This window comes from Pan troglodytes, chromosome 21, assembly GCF_028858775.2.
Source record: "Pan troglodytes isolate AG18354 chromosome 21, NHGRI_mPanTro3-v2.0_pri, whole genome shotgun sequence".
In the NCBI taxonomy this organism is placed as follows: domain Eukaryota; kingdom Metazoa; phylum Chordata; class Mammalia; order Primates; family Hominidae; genus Pan; species Pan troglodytes.
In genome coordinates, this window is record NC_072419.2 from 27,051,989 (window position 1) to 27,069,217 (window position 17,229).

General features: G+C 40.2%; 1 protein-coding gene across 20 annotated transcripts in view; it reads right to left on the reverse strand.

Annotated features, from left to right (window-relative positions):
• The window catches only part of RALGAPA2 (Ral GTPase activating protein catalytic subunit alpha 2), a 326,217-nt gene that overhangs the window by 134,301 nt on the left and 174,687 nt on the right, over positions 1 to 17,229 (reverse strand). For all 20 annotated transcript variants that reach the window (XR_010154291.1, XR_001712145.4, XM_063803184.1 and 17 more), the window contains 6 exons: positions 15,516 to 15,644; positions 14,606 to 14,664; positions 10,531 to 10,639; positions 5,094 to 5,204; positions 3,676 to 3,744; positions 3,251 to 3,388 (listed from right to left, as the gene is read on the reverse strand). Coding sequence is in view for 18 of the 20 variants with exons in the window: in XM_063803184.1 (XP_063659254.1) it covers positions 3,251 to 3,388; positions 3,676 to 3,744; positions 5,094 to 5,204; positions 10,531 to 10,639; positions 14,606 to 14,664; positions 15,516 to 15,644 (615 nt within the window). In the remaining 2 variants the exon portion in view is untranslated. The remainder of the gene's footprint in view (positions 1 to 3,250; positions 3,389 to 3,675; positions 3,745 to 5,093; positions 5,205 to 10,530; positions 10,640 to 14,605; positions 14,665 to 15,515; positions 15,645 to 17,229) is intronic.

Sequence of the window (17,229 nt, forward strand, 5' to 3'; positions counted from 1 at the left end):
TACTGTAGCACTTGGCAGCTAGGACTCCTGCTTGGTCCTAGCTGGAAATGGAATGACCACTCTTAAATATCTTCTTGCTATTAGCAAATTTATTTTGCTCCTTTCATATCAATGCCAAGAAATATGTTCTCAAGGCAAAAGGAAAGTAAAAGTTAAAAAGTACTTATTCACATTCTGTGTGATTGCACATACTTAAGTCCCCCTCCTGTCCACCAAAGGTGGCACAGGTAGAAGGAACTAATCAGGGGATGAAGGGTAGTGGTGGGACAGGCCAATCGCGGTGGAGGGTGGAATGAGCACAACAAGCAGAGACCATTAGTGCACGTCATGACCAGTCATGAGTTTAAATTAGTATAACTCATGACGCCATAAATTGTAAGGGCTAACTTAATACAATTTTTAAATTATTCTTATTTTCACAAGATTAGTTCCTGAAAGTTCACTGGTTGTTTACAAATTGCAGTTGATTGAAGATCTATCTACTCATTTGAGCCTTTGTACACATACAAGCCATGCAAACACAAATCATCTTGAATATGCCAAAATGCATAAATGAGGTAATAATTGTAACAGATTTCCCTTTTTAATCATAAATTCAAGATCATCAACTCCAAACACTGATTTTTATAAGAATCAAGGTAATACTTGAGAAAATAAGAAAACACCATTGGGTTAAATATATTTATGTAAAGTAAATTCACTTTTAGGTGACTAGCTTTGGTTTGCTGACATGGCAAGAGGCCTTGTGGTCAGGTACCCTTTGTAAATAAGTACCAAGAATTACAGTTGTCAGGGCAACCACTTGACTATGCCCTCTTCCTAGCAAAAAATGCAGTATAGGAAAATCCTTATGGCAGCTCTCTTATTAATTTAAAAATTAAGCTGCAATCACTGAGAGAATTAATTTCTAGTAGCCAAAATGCAATAAATGTAGGAAATGCACATTAAGACCACACGTTATGTGTAAACTAGCACAACTACTTTGGAAAATTATTTGGTGTTCACCAATAAGGCAGAATACATGTATTCCAGCAACTTCACTCCTAGGTATACACCCAATAGAAATGCATACGTATATGTACCCCAAAAAAAAAAAAAAAACAACCTTGAATATTCACATTTTATTGGTCCAAAACTCTAAACTATCCAAATGTCTATGAACAGTAAAATGTATAAATACATTGTGGTTTATTCTATGTAATACTATATATCACCAAGAGTGAAAAATCTGCAAATATTCACAACGGTTTGAATAAATCACTCAAAAATAATGTTGAGCAAAAGATGTCAGACAAAAGAGGATATACTGTATGACTCTTGTATAAAGTTCAAAACAGGCAAAACTACTCTGCTCTGTTACACAGGATAGCGGCTATCCCTGGACATGGGTATGGGACCAGTGGCTACGGGGAGGCACAGAGAAGGCTTCCAGGATGCCAGGAATGTTCTGTTTCCTGATCTGGACTCTGATTTTACAAGCATGCTCACTTGGTAAAAATTCACCAGGCTTTCACTTACAGACTGATGCAGTTTTCTGGAAGCATATTATACTTCAATAAAAAGTTTACTTTTAAAATACAAAACAAACAGTTATTTAGTAAATTTATGAATTTTTACTATGAGGTGACTTTTACAGTGGTAAAGCAATTTTAAGAGAAATCTTTAAGAAAAGAAAGAACTCAGAAAAGAGATTTACAAAAGTGATTGTGGCTAATGCCGTTGGCCCAAACCAAGCTCTGTACAGGTTTATAAGCCACAAAAACAACAGAAGTATCTAATGAATCCTAATATAGTTATTAAAATCTTTGACTACTGAAGAAACCATTTAAGAATACACAAATACTTTTTAGTAGAATTTCAACCACAATTAGGTGTTTTTTTTTTTTTTTAAAGTAATACTTTTAAAAACAAGGCAACAAAGTAATCAGTCTGTGACTTGGACTCTTTTTTATTATTAAAGGTTTCTTACTAAAAGAATAAACCACAGAATTTTCCCTCCATAGCAGTAATTATTCAGTGGACATGCAAATGCTAAACAAACAACCAAGGTTTGAGAGACACTGTTAAGACAAATTACAGAAGGATATTATAAGCAATCCAGAGCAAATGCCACACCTAGTCATCAGTGTGTATGTGTGTAGGGGGAAGGGATGGGGGGTTAACTAAGAATATTTTAAATGTTATAAAAATGATGACGCTAATTACTTTGATGTGACATAGTTCCTTAATTTATTTCTTAAGATTTTTTTGAGGCAAAACGATTATTAAGACCATTAAACCTTTTTCTTCCTTTGATAAACAGATTTTGTCAAACTAATGCTGTATACAAATAGATAAAAGAAATAAGACCTGGTGTTCTATAGATTAGTAGGGTGGCTGTAGTTAACATTAATCAACTGTAGATTTCAAAATAGCTAGAAGAGAATAATTCCAGTGTCCCTAGCATAAAGAAAAGATAAACATTTAAGACAGACAACCCAATTACCCTGATTTGATTACGTGAATGTATTAAATTATCAAATGTACCCTGAAAATATGTACATCTAATATGTATCAACAAAAATAAATTAATCTTTTAAAAAGAAGCTACTTGCCCTAGGGAAAAAATTAATGTAGATATCCCTATAATATGAACAGTTCTTTAAGTAGACATAGAACATGTTCCATGAAAATTGAAGAATTCTGACAAAACTGCAGTTGTTTAAAGATTAAAGATGATAGTCATGTAAAATGCATGCATCTTTAACTTGGTAACTAACCACTGCTTCTTTACATCTGTTCTGCTTTCAGTCCTTAAGTTATTTACTTTTTTTTTTTTTGGGATGGAGTCTCACTCTGTTGCCCAGGTTGGAGTGCAGTGGCGAGATCTCGGCTCACTGCAAACTCTGCTTCCCAGGTTCACGCCATTCTCCTGCCTCAGCCTCCGGGGTAGCTGGGCCTACAGGCACCCGCCACCACGCCCGGCTAATTTTTTGTACTTTTAATAGAGACGGGGTTTCACCATGTTAGCCAGGATGGTCTCAATCTCCTGACCTTGTGATCTGCCCGCCTCGGCCTCCCAAAGTGCTGGGATTACAGGCGTGAGCTACCGTGCCCAGCCAAGTTATTTATTTTTTAAGAAAACGTTTAAGCCACCATAAATCCTTTTCAAAAGGGCAATGACAAATAAGTACATGCATAAGACATATTTTGGTGGTTCTCTGTCATATAAACCCACACTCCATTCCCCCAGGCCCAGGTGTAGACTCACCCTGTAGATATAATCCAGCAAGGGGGCTCTGGCCGAATGCTGCTCCTCTAGGACCGCTGTGGACACGGGGTGGAGAAGGACACTCACGGGCAATGCCATGCACCAGTCCAAGAGGCAGAGTAGCAAGGACACAATAAACTGGAAGAAGAACATGCCCGGTAGCTTATGCTGCAGTCTCTTAAACCTCACTACATGTAATAATAAGAGAATTATCCCTACACCCAGTATTCAGTGGACATGCAGGTGCTAGATAAGTAGGTAAGTAAATAAATAAATAAATAAGTAGCATTTTCACAAAAAAGACTGTTAAGGCCAATAGAGAAGGATATTACAAAGGATATCACTAGTTGTAACATTATTTATCATTTTACCTTACATTAAAATAAAAAAAACTCTAGGAAAAACTTAGTTAATGTGCCACCTACCTTCTTGTCTGTTTCCACTGAGGAGTACTCTGCACTTGGTAAAAGAAAAGCAACTGTGGCCACGAGGATCTGCATAAAAGATAAATCCCCAATCAAACAGACCATATTTGTAAGCCTTTGTAAGCCTATGTTAGGAGTCCCACGATGGCCTTGCAACCCAGCTTGGTGCCAACTCACCAGAGAAAGGTGGTACAAAGCAGAGGGCCAGCTGTGTGGTGATCTTGAAAATTAGGGAAAGACAATGGGGCCACATCCAGTTTCCACTCTACTTTTCTGGTTGAAAAATTAGGAGGGAAGGCAGAGAAAAGAGTATTTCTCTCTGCAGTCACATAATTCTGAACATTGGTTTCCACAGTTTTCATAGTGAAGTAAAAAAATACTTCTAAAAATAATTATGAAAATGCTCCCATTTTAGTTTTATTGTAAATTACCCTACATCTCCACCTGCTATCCTGGTGTAAACAGCACCCCTTTTATTCTCAAAAGCAGTCCCATTTAGATGATAAATTACATCGTCACCCCAAAACCCTACTTTCCATTTCAGAGCACTTTATGTTCCCATGTCCAAACTCCATTTCACTCTAGGTCACTTAAGGTCAAAAATCACTTGTGCCTTTTAACGTATCTCTGAGAGAACAAAGTGTTCTTTCCAGTGAAATCTGTCTAGGGCTGAGAGAAAATAAATCAATATCACTTCTCTCTCCTTGTAATACCTCATGGGGACAAATGAAGTTTCCTCGAAGAGTTACCACTGGATGTATAAGAACAGGGCATGTTTTTAAAGTGCAGCTACAAAAATCAGTAGAAGTGCCTTATCCCATGGACACCTACGGGAGTGAAGCTGCCTGCTTGTGTACAGGCAAAGCACACTTGGATGCAAGTGGCCTTCAGGATATGACTGTTGGGAAGATTCTTCCTATTCCTTCCGCCCCTCTTTCCTACCAGTTACCCCCACAAAGGTTATCGTGGTAGCAATCTCATTACAGCCGGTAATCATGCTAGGGCAGAAAAGTGTGGTCCAGGGCTTTAGTCTGGGAGAGACTTCTGTTTTACACAACAGCTGCCCCCCTCCACCCCTCACGGAGGGCATCATAACCAGCTGCCTACTCCTTGTTGGCACCATCCAAATTGCTCTTGATGAATGAAGCCCAATCTACAAAAGGTCTCTTTGTTGTGGTCGTGCCTGCCTTTCAAACTCCCCAAGTATAAGCCTCTGTCTGGAATACTGCTGGCTTCTTTACATAGTGCCTGAAATCACAGCTGAGAAGAACCAGTCTAACTTAATCTTAAAACGAGTGACTTGTGGCAATTTAATAGTTGGTTCTCTAACAATTATTTGAATATCTATAATTAATTAAATATCAAATACAGTAAAAAGGAAATGCTTATGTTTTAGTATTACAGAAAAAAAGACTTACTTCTGCCATTTTCCGAGGCAGAGAGGTTTCAAACATCTGAAGCTTCTCCCAGTAGGAAACCAGCAACTGAAGGACATCGCAAGCTACCTGGGCCACGATTTTGTTGGGAAACTATAAAAGGAAACCGAATCCCAAAGCAGACACATAACTTAACAGGTGTATCATTCTTAAGGACAAAATAGTTATTTCTTCTCAGTTCCTTATAGATTACATTTATCTGTTTTGCCTCAAATTGATGAAAAATATGTCCTATTACCACAGAGTTTAGACATTGTCACATCACCATTTTAAAACTGTCTCTTCTCTAGCCTCACTGTGTTAATTTACATAACGTTCTACAGGAACAAGGAGCTTTCATTTACTCATTTGGAAATTAAAACCATAATTCAAATTTCTTATTCAGCTCACATAAATCATATTTTTGACAACTAGAGAAAATTAAAATGTACCCCCATACACTGAAGCTTTTACAAGGATTTTACTCATTCTCTCACTGATAAATCTTCACTGACAGCTCTGCAAGGTAGATGTTATTTTCATTTTACACATGGAGAAACAGGGATTGATCAAATGGCTTTCTATCCTATGAAATAAAACTTGACCTACATGTATAACATACTAAGAATGTGTAAAATTAGAGTGTAGGAGAAGACAACTAATGAATTATGGTATACTCAATTATTTTGAGTATGTTTCCTGAGGCTGGCATGCATCTCAAGTCACCACCAAGGGCTGGATGCTTCCATTGATTGCGAGGCAGCATGTCTAAGGGCAGCACCTTCAAGGTCTTACTTTTTCATGCTGGGAGAGCACAGAAGGGACAAGGGCACCCTCTGCTTCCCTCCCTGGCCAGAACATGGGGCTACACCATTATCCATATCTCATTATCTACAGCAGGAAAGGTTCGTCGCTGACCCTAGTCTAGGGACACCTCACTCTAAGCCACATGAAGCAGACCATCATCAACTTTTAGTGCCCCAGTGACAAATGTACAGAATAAGGAAGAAGATAAGGGAAAGGTTTTTAATTCTACAGAATAAACAGTTACTGACTACCCCTACCTGAGAGGCACTAGCTAAACCCAGGGTTGTAGTCGTTGCACTCAGGGGCTCTTCACAGCCTTCTCTGGCCACAGAGACCTCACATCCCAGATGACCCAATTTCCACTGGCCTTGTTCCATCTCTCAAACACTCTGGCTTGCTTCTGCCCCATGGCCTTTGCACCTGCTCCTTCCCAACTTTGCTTGGAACACTTAATCCCCAGGTCTGCATGTGGCTTGCATTGTTATACCTTTCAAATTGTGGCACAAAATGTCATCTCCTCCCTGAGGCCACCACACCGCCCCCCCCCCCCCCAAGAGCTGGGTGGTGGCCCACCCCCTCAGCTCTTCAGCTTCATCCTATTCCCCTATTAGATCTCCTTCACAGCATTACAGGCTATCAGCGCTGACCTTTTTGTTTGTTATTTTCCTGCATATATTGTTCACCACTGTATCTTTAATGCCTAGCATGGCCCCCTTAAGGATGTGCGTGGTGTGCCTAAGGTGAAGATGAAACTCTGAGAGAGTGGGAGAACATGAGTGGGCACTGTGTGTGTTGCTGATGCACCACAGTGGCAGAGTCACCAGGTGGAAAGATAAGGCTGGCAAAGCTCTGAACTCAAGAAGCTGGAAACAGACAAGGGAAAATTACGAGAGCCCACAGACAAGACACAAAAGCTATGGGCAGACAGGAGTGGGACATGAGGCTTGGGGGAAAACAGGCAGAGAGAAGGCATTGTGGAGGGAGAGGAGAGCTAAGCTGTGCCTGGAGAATGCAGGGGGCATGTGGGGTCTCCTTCCAGGTATGGGTGGCAAGGCCCAGGCACCAAGGTAGGAAAGGTCGGTCGGATACAGGGGGCTGCAGGCAGGGTGGTGTTACTGACATGTAATGAAGGAGGTGGGGAATGGTGGAGATGAAATAAGCCATTCATTTGCTCTCTCACTTCTCCAGCATATAGTCATAGAACACCAACAGAGTGCCATGCTGAGCGCTCCAGCCTGTGAGCTGCACAGGTCAGCCTGTGCGTGGACAGATCCCTCTGACAGTGGTATGAACAGTAATCTGTGGGGGCCAGTCTAGGACTGGTGACTCTGATCAGGAGGCTGAGTATTGGCAGGGTGAGTGTGTGAGGGATGGACTTGGGCAGTGGGTGGGACGGACGATGGGTATTCAATGGGCATTCAGGAAGTACAGCTGGCAGGACTCAAAGCCAGAAACAGTGGGGTAAGGAGAAGGAGGAAAGTCAGTCATGTCTCAGAAGATGAGGTGGGAGAAGGAGCAGGGCTGGGCAGTTCACAAGAGTTGGTGAGTATGGCTGTGGCTTAGAACCACCTCCCCCAACCACCCCATGCCTGCCATCCATCTGCTACCCCACCATAAACAAACCAGCCAACCAACACCTTGCTGAGTGGAATGCTCTGCACATTCATGGGTGCACCTAGGTCACCCTTGCAGGGCATTTCTGAAGGGTTCTTACAAGAGGGGTGGTGCTGGCTTTATGTGGAGCCCGTAAAGCAGGAAGCCCTGCCAGAGCTTGCACTCTCCGCTACCCACGAAGCAGGCTGAGGCTGGGCTGGGGGTGGGGCCAAGGCCCCCACTGCCTCCTCTTTCTCCATTTCTCTCCCTCCTGGCAGAGTCCCAAAGCCTCCTAGAGTCCCCTGTTCTCATAGTGGTGGTTGTTCTCCTCGTTCCTTGTAGCAACTCTTTCCCTCCCAGTCCTCATTTCTTCGATTTATGTGCTATGTCCTTAGGTAAAACAACCCAGTTGCCACAGCAACACGGAAACTAGAGGGAGGCAGGAGAGGAGGGAAGTGGGGAGGGAGGTGTCCTCAGAGACCAGGACTTAAGTCAATGAGTTTCCTGTTATTAATAATGGTTAAAGACAGAACAACTTGGCTGCATCCTGATCCCTCTGCTTTCTTAGCAATTCAAGCTGGAGTCAGTTCTTTGACCTTCCTCAGTCCTCTTCTCTTTTGCTGCTATCCAGAGGGGGGAGGATTCAACAGGACAATCTCCATGCTGTGCTGGGATAGCGGACAGAGTGAGAGCTCAATATGTGGTAACCGCATTGTTTTTCTGGTGTCTTATATTTTCCCTCATAATTATAGAAAAGTTGCAGAAAGAATATCTGTCCCTCTACTCTGTTATCAATTTCCATCTCCTTCCTATACTATATAGAAATATATATACAGTCATGTACCTCCCAAATATGTTTTGGAAACATTTGGTAAGCACCGCATATACAACACTAGTCCCATAAGCTTATAGTGCCATATTTTTACTGTACCTCTTCTATGTCTAGACATGTTTAAATACTCAAGTACTTACCATTGTGTTCCAATTGAATATTCAGTTCCTACAGTATTTAGTACAGTAGTGTGCTGTATAGGTTTATAACCTCAGAGCAACAGGCCATCCCACACAGTCCAGAAACCATCTAGGTTTCTGTAATATTCTTTATGATGTTCACACAACAATGCAATCACCTAGCGACACTCTTCTTACAATGTATCCCCATCACTATGCGATGCGTGACTCTGTGTGTCTGTGTGTGTCTATCTCCTTCAATCTAACACACCGAGTTATTCATAGTTTTTCCATGGAAGGAGTAGAGATGGGGGAACCACCTTACATTAACTATATACATCTAGATTTAAGAAAAAATAAAAATTTAAAAACAGATCTTGGAATTGAAAAAGGCTATTTAAAAATGAATTGGAATCTACATTGATCTATAATTTATAGCCAACTTGTTTTCACTTTAATAAATTATATGTAAATATTTCTCCATGGCTTTGGGAGTCAGGAGGTATCCTACACACCTCAGTTGTGTAAAACTCCACACATGTGGCCAGAGTGTTCTGGGTTTGGCTTTGGCAAGCTCCTTCAGTTCCTAGTCAGTTCATCTACCTCATCTGTGAAGTGGAGGTGGCACTGACATTTCCCCTCACAGGGCAGCTCTGCGGATTAAACTTGCCGACAAAGGTCAGGGCTCAGCACCCTGCTGTGGCTGGAGGGACACTCTTCTGTGATATTTTGGTTGGATAATTTTTCCATTCCTCATCACAGGGATCAGCAGCAAGTGTTTTTCCAGCTCCCATAATACAACAACCACCCCCACCTCCACTAGGTGTTGTGGAGGAGAAATAGGGGAGGATGAGGCAATGGGGGTGGCCAGAGGGTGTACTTGGGGAACAGGAGGCATTGAGTTTGGTCAAGCAGGGGCCAGACGCCAAATCAAGGATGGGAGACAGCACTGGCTGGTCATACTATGGGCAGAAGCAGATAATGCACAAAGGGTGGTACAGAGGCTGTTGCTGGCCTGATGGCGACAGTCCCAGGCGTCAGCTGTAAGTGCCGTTGCTATTATAGCTGCATGTGGCAGGGGGCACAGAAGGGCATGCAGAAGCCTGAATGCTGGTGTTAGGTGGATGGTTCAGGGGTTGAACTTTGGCTCAGTGAGGTGGTCATTCTAGAGCCTTGAACAAGTTCCTTAATGATCCTGCACCTCAGTTCCTCCACCAGTAAACTGAGGACGCTTACCCCTGAACTAAGAACTTCCACAAAACCCTCAGCACAGCGCCTGGCAGAGACCAGGCACTCACTGGTTCCCTAAGTGTGATAATGGCAATGCTATTTATTACCACCATTTCCAAGCAGGACCTAGGAAAGGATCCAGCAGGATTTGAGCTCTGGCTTAGAGGCAGCCTAACAGCACCTGTGAAAGTTCAAGCATGTCTTTAACGCCACACAGATCTGCTTTTATTGCTGGTTCCATCACTTATACCTGTGTGGCCTCGGGCTTGTGACCTAATTTCTCTGGGCCTTGATTTCCTCTGGTATAAAACAGAAATTGCAACATCTATCTTGCAGAGCTGTCTTGAAGATTAACAGAATTATTTAGAGTTCGCCATTACTCTGACCTAGTGTGAGTGCCCAGTGAATGGCAGTTCTTCTTCTCATTAACAAAACAAAGAAACAAAGATGTCCTTAAAGTGCCCAAGATTCAGCCAGATGGTGAACACTGAGAGGCCTAACTGGAAGGTGTGGAGGCCTCTCCCAGGCCTGCTGAAGAGGCCAGAGCACGACACCCCACTCTCTTGTCACCCCCACCAACAGGTGACAGGTGTCCTCTTTGCGACAGGAGCTTCCCAGCCACCAGAGGAACCCATTTGGCCACTGGTCCAGGAAGACTCGAGACACTCGTGGCCAGGCTGCAGCTGCCAGCAGGGGAGCATCCGTTGGTGCCCCTCCTGGGAGCCTCACAGCACATGCAATGGGAATCACAATCCCTCTGTCATTTGGGGGATAAAAAAGATGGGGCTAATTCAAACTCAAACTGTTAAATGCCTCAGATATGGCTTAATATCCAATCAGCACCACAAACTGGTAATACCTTCAGAGTTACTCCTATCACATTGATGGCCTCTTTCACCTGAGGGTGGCTTGTACACTGTGCAAGCTCTTCACATATCCAGACCCCAAGGGAGCAAACAGCAATGCATCTTTTTAAAAAGAAGAAAACAGAGGAAAACTCTCATGAAACTTAATATACTTTCTCAGTATTTTCAAATAACAAAACACTTTAAATCTATTTATACAAAATAGCAAAAATTATAGATCTATTAGCAGAATGTTTTCTTGAAAGAAAAGATAAAGAACCCTCAATAGGCCAATTTTCAGGACAAATAGAAATATTGATAATGGTTTAGTACTTAAATATTTAATTAAACAAATGGCATATTTTCTATTAATTGTCACAGCCCATATATATCACTTAGTTTTGTTGAAACTAATAGGTTATTACATTTGACTGTTTCAAGATATTTTTGAGGAAGAATAAGAAACATAAATCTGAGAAAACTGTCAAAAATTGTGTTTGTAATTGTTTTCTTTACCATAATATGCACAATACCTATACCACAAACATAAAACAAATGCTATATTTTATTTTAAAGTATATTTAAATACAACTTTCAAAATAAATTTCACTGTTAATTCTTCTAAACAATGTGCTAGGACCAGATATTCTTCACAGAAAGCTGACCATGCCATATACATTTCTATTCTGTTTTTAACTCCACAGAAATTTGGCTTTCTACACTAAAGAGAGAGGAAGAAGAATTGCCAAGACTTGATGGTTTAGATGCAGTAGGTGTAGGAAAAAGAAGAAATCAAGGGTTTTCTCTAAATTTCTGAACTGAAAACCTGGGGGAATGGTGGGGCCACGTGGTGAGATGAAATCTGAGGAACAGTCAGCTCGGGGGGTCAGAAGGAGACTCAAGGGCTCAGTTATGGTTGTGTTAAAACATTCAAGTTGAGATGTCAAGTAGGCAGTTTAATATATAAGTCTGAATATAAAAGGGGTTCACTGAAGAGGCAGGTAAATAAATGAGCAAGAAGATGGTATTTAAAGGCTGATCAGAATAAGAGTGCCCAGGAAGTCATAGAGAGAATAGGCCCAGCCCTAAACCCTGCGTCACTCTAACATTCATCAGAGATTAGGTAGAGGAGGAGAGGTCAGCAAAAGGGACAGAAAGGAGAAAGTTCAGTGAGGCAGGAGCAAAATTAGGGAATTATGTTCTGAGGAACATGCACTGCTCAGGAAGAGAGTAACGAGAGACTAGCTGCAGGCTTGGTAAGTATGCATGTTCAAATACCTAGTAGAACCTCTAAAAGAAGGAAAGGGAGCCTATGATTTAAAAACAACTGAGGTAATAAATAGAATGGAAAAAAAATCCAAAAAAGAAAGAAAGAAAGAAAGAAAGAAAAACGGGATGGGGAAATGAAGGCAAGATAAAGGAGAAATAAAAGAAATATTATACCTTATTTTTAATAGGATCTTTCTTTCCTATTAAAAGTAAAGTATAACATATGATAAGAGAAGTACATCCAAACAGATCAGTAATTATAACAAACGAAAATGAATCTAAAGCTTCAGTTAAAAAATAAAGGTGGGATGGGATAAAATTACAAAATCTGGATATATACAGTTTTTGCATAGACATCTAAAAGAAGAATATAAAAAGGTTAATTAAAAAGAATAGAAAGTATTATTTAACTAAACCAGTGGTCTTTAAGATAAAAAAAAAATCCTCCTTAGAAATAAAGAGTCACTACAAAAATGTAAAATATTTGATTCACTATATAGGACAATTCTAAACTTTTACGCAACTAATCACATAGCCTCAAAATATATAAAGCAAAATTTGACAGTATATAAGGAGAAATAAACAAAGACACCATAATAGCAGGAGATTTTAACATTTTTCTTCCAGAAGGTGATCAAGCTGATGAAAAAAATCAGACAGGATACAGAATATTTGAAGGCCAGTAGTAAAAAAATTTAATAAACACAATTAGAAGACTATGCCCAACAAAGAACTGGGCATTCATTTTTTTCAGGTTTATATGGGATACTGACAAAAACTGACTACCTAGTGGGTCATTAAGCAAATTTCAACAATTTCAAAGACTGCTGTAAGACATTTTGATCCACAATGCAATTAACTAAGACATCAGTAAAAAAAGATACCTATAGAATTCAGACAAAGTAGTAACTAGCAATAAACATATAGTCTTAAATGTTTATATCTGTGGAAGAGAAATTAATATACTAAATATATAACCTTAAAGGTAAGAAAATAATATATAACCTTAAAGGTAAGATTGTAAAGAAAGTAAAAGGAAGGATAGAAAAGAGCAGACAGTGGCAAATAAAAGCAAATATAAAATAGAGAAGTTGAACAAAGACAAAAGTCTAGTCTTTGAAAAGACTAATAAAATTGACAAATTTTTGGCAAGACTAATTAAAAAATCAGAGGATACACAAAACGTGTCAGAGATTAAAAAGTGGATGTAACCATAGAAGTGAAAGAGATAAAAGATAATAGAGATGGCTGTGCGCAGTAGCTCATGCCTGTAATCCCAGCACTTTGGGAGGCTGAGGCGGGCAGATCACGAAGTCAGGAGATTGAGACCATCCTGGCTAACACGGTGAAATCCCGTCTCTACTAAAAATACAAAAAAATTAGCCGGGCATGGTGGCAGGCGCCTGTAGTCCCAGCTACTCGGGAGGCTGAGGCAGGAGAATGGCGTGAACCCGGGAGGTGGAGTTTGCAGTGAGCCGAGATTGCGCCACTGCACTCCAGCCTGGGTGATAGAGCAAGACCCCATCTCAAAAAAAAAAAAAAGATAATAGAGATAACTCATAGCTCATATACCAGTATATTTTAAAATTTAGGTGAAACAGGCAAATTCCTAGAAAAGTTTGGTTTATCAGTACTGTCAAAAAAAAAAAGTAGAAGAAGAAGAAAACCTTAATAGTCCTAAAATCACTGAAGAGAATGAGTCAGTGGTTAATCTTCTCAAGAAAATATTAGACCCAGGTAGTTTTACCATCAAGGTCTACTAAATACTCAAGAACTCTAATTTTGTAAAAACTCTTTCTAATTAAAGAAAATGAAATAGTACTTATTTTGTGAGACTTTATAAAATTATAATCAAACCTGATAAGGGAAGGATGGGGAAGGAAAATTATAGGCCATCAATATAAAAGCAACTTTCCTGAACAAAGTATTAGCCAAACCAAGTCTGGTATCACATAAACCAAGTTGAGGTTATCCAAAAACGCAATGTTAGCTTAATATTTGCAAATTATTATCAGTTTAGCTTCTGGTAAAAGCAGACTAGGAAATTTGAACTAACCCATCTACTGAAGATAACCAAAGAAATTAGACAAAATACAAGAGAAAAAACACTTAAAATCATCAAATAGCTGGTAAGGCAGTGATGAATGATGGGCTGCTGTCTTGGAATGAGGCTACAGAGGGAGCAGAACATGAACCGTTCCTAGGAGGGAGTAAGAGGCTGAGCTGGGCTTCTGGTGATCTTATGGGGTTTGAAATTGAGGATCAGAGACAGGTGTTCCCCTCCATTAGCATTCCCAGCTTTGGTCTTCACGTTGGGAGGAGAGGCAGAAACTTTTCAATACGTAAGTGGCCCAGAAAACCTCATATATCTTGATCATAGGTTGCTAGCAACCTCAGATGCCTGGCAGAAGCAGTCAGAATATTTCCAGACACTGCCAAATGTCTCCTGGTGTAAAAGATCATCACTGGTTGAGAGTCACTACCCTACACATACACCATTTCTATAAATATTTGGTTTATATTTTCATTTTCTTTCTTCTTGAAAATATCAGAGGATACATGATTATATTTGTAATCTTGCTTTTTCTCACACAAAATAGTGTACTATATACTCTTCTGCACTTTACAATTTTTACTTAATAATGACATCTTTTTAAATAATCATGCAAAGCATCTTCCTGGCATCATTCTTCCCTAGACTTTTCAGTCTGTATAAGAGCTATGTGAAAGAATAAGTGTTTTCTTTTGTAACATTAACTACTTACACATAAATGTGTATCTTAAAATTCTAAAATAGTTTAACTCTTATTCAACATTTACCTTGCATATTCATTTGGTTCTTCTGTGGCATTCTTCAGTAAAATATTTATGAGGTAATGCTAAAAACACAAAATTAAGTAAAATAAAAACTTTGTGTCATAGTTGGTTTCCCACATGTTCTGACCATGTTCCAGGCAGCCAGGAGCTACTGAAGTTCGACCAGGGAGCTCAGAGAGCTCATCTATGAGTGAGAGCCTGCGGGGAGAAGAACACTGGGCTTGGGGGAGCGGGTGGTGGAAGATGGGGGTCTCCACAGGGCCTCCTTAGGCCATTCAGCCCGCGGGAGTAGAGCGCTTCTGGTATAAAGCAAATCAGACTTCCAGATAGGAAAATCTCGGTTTTCTTTTACTTCAATTGAATTATATGTTGTACACTGAATTATATACTGTAATTATGTTTTATAGTTTGATTGATTCTGGGATTCTAAAAGCATTTTTGTTTACCTCAAAGTCAGCTGAGGAGAGAACAAATGCTTACTTTTATTCTCCAATAAATAATTTAGAATCTCAAAGTATTAGCAGTATTGAATCAGGCCAACAAGGGGATTGAATATTTAGCTTATTTCCATTATTTCTTATAAATTAACTTGATGCACTAATGCAGTTAGTTAAGCTAATAAAATTATTACAAAGGGCAATTCACTACATGATTATGATCCTTAGGTCCAATAAACAGGTATAATAAAAAACACCTGCTATAGCTACAGCTATAAGGTCTAACTGCAATATACTCTGAATTTAACACATGTATAGCCCATGAATAGTCTTCTAGAAACAACTACTGAAACATTTAAAAGATACAGCAAAACTTCAGGAATAAGCAGATTAATATACACTAATGGAAGAGATAATCATACATCTAGAATTATAAAAAGTGCTAAACTTGAGATACAGTCAAATGTGTTATGTACCTTGACATCTTCAGTTCCTGTAATGGCCTCATTTACTTCTGGCACTGACTGCAGTAAAGGAATCTCCTGGTAGGTATTTGGAAAGCAGACCAGAGAGCCGAGGACAGTGACAGCCTCTGAACGAGGCGCCTGCACATAAGGAAGAGGAGCACACACATTTCTCTTTTTGTAAGTTAGAAACGTTAAATAAGTGACATGTTTTATTCTTCATCCTAGATAAAAAATACCAAACTTGGCCGAGTTATTCTCTTCCAAGTGCATATTTAAGCAAAAGAGGTTTGCCTAAATGAAAAAGCAAATTTCTAAGTAATGGAAAATATCACTGTACTTGGATGTAAACAAGTGTTGTGGAAACTGATCTGCAGATTCATTCAGAATTAGAAAGGCCAATGACTCTGTCATGACTGTTTACATTGTTTTACTGCTAATGTTCTCAACAAAGCAGGGTAAAGGATATCAACTGAACACCATTTTGCTGTTAAGAACAATTAAGGAAAATTCATAGGGAAGTAGAGATGGAGGTAACTATCGGAGAGTAGAAAGAGAAGACAAACTATCAAATTTCCCATCTACTGCCAAGAACTGCTTTACGAAAAAATATAATGAGATACTATATCACTATATCTAGTGAGATACTTTTATTTGCCCAGTGTTAGGATTAGGTATATATTTTAAAAGGCATGGCTGGGTGCGGTGGCTCACACCTGTAATCCCAGCACTTTGGGAGGCTGAGGCGGGTGGATCACCTGAAGTCAGGAGTTCGAGACCAGCCTGGCCAACATGGTGAAACCTCTTTTCTACTAAACATATAAAAATTAGCCAGGCATGGTGGTGGGCGCCTGTAATCCCAGCTACTCAGGAGGCTGAGGCAGGAGCATTGCTTGAACCCAGGAGATGGAGGTTGCAGGTAGCCAACACGGTGCCACTGCACTCCAGCCTAGGGAACAGAGTGAGACTCCATCTCAAAAAAAAAAAAAAAGGCATTTCACTAGATTTCAATTCAGCCAACACTAGCAGATATGGTTAGCCAAGAATAGGGGACTACATAGGTCTGTCATCAATCTACTCACCTATCTGTCCATCTATCTGTCTACTATTATGTAATAAAACAATGAAAGCTCACATTTAAGGAGTTCTCACTCTGTGCTAGGCACTCTTCTAAGTGCTGTACAAGCATTTCTTCATAAAGTCCCCTCACCAACCCAATGAAGAAGAGGCTACTGTTTTCATTTTCCAGTGAGAAAACTGATGCCAAAGAAGTTAAGCAGTTTTTCGGTGTCATATGGCTCCTAAGTGATGCACCCTGGATTTGAACTGAGGCCATCTAGTTCCAGGTCCAGACTGAGCCTACAGTTAAGCACTTGGGCTATAAAATCAAAGAGAGCTTTTCTCCCTCAGAGAGATGAGGCGCAGTATGTGAGGTAGGTGAGGAGAGGCAAATAACAGCTACACACAATTCAGTGAAGCACCTGCTAGCAGAGCAACATACTGAGGATAGCATGGGAGCCCAGTCCTTCATTTTTTTACCTAGCTTGGTTCCCCTAAGTACACAGGTAAATAAAAGGCAATATAAAGCACAGCAGAGTTATTCCATGGGATGAGGCAAGGATTGGTTCTGCTCAGGATGTTTAGGAAACCTAAAACAAACTACTGCTAAGGGCCACAGAGGAGAGTAGAAATCAGGCAGGCTGGCGGTGGGTGAGGGAGCCAGTTG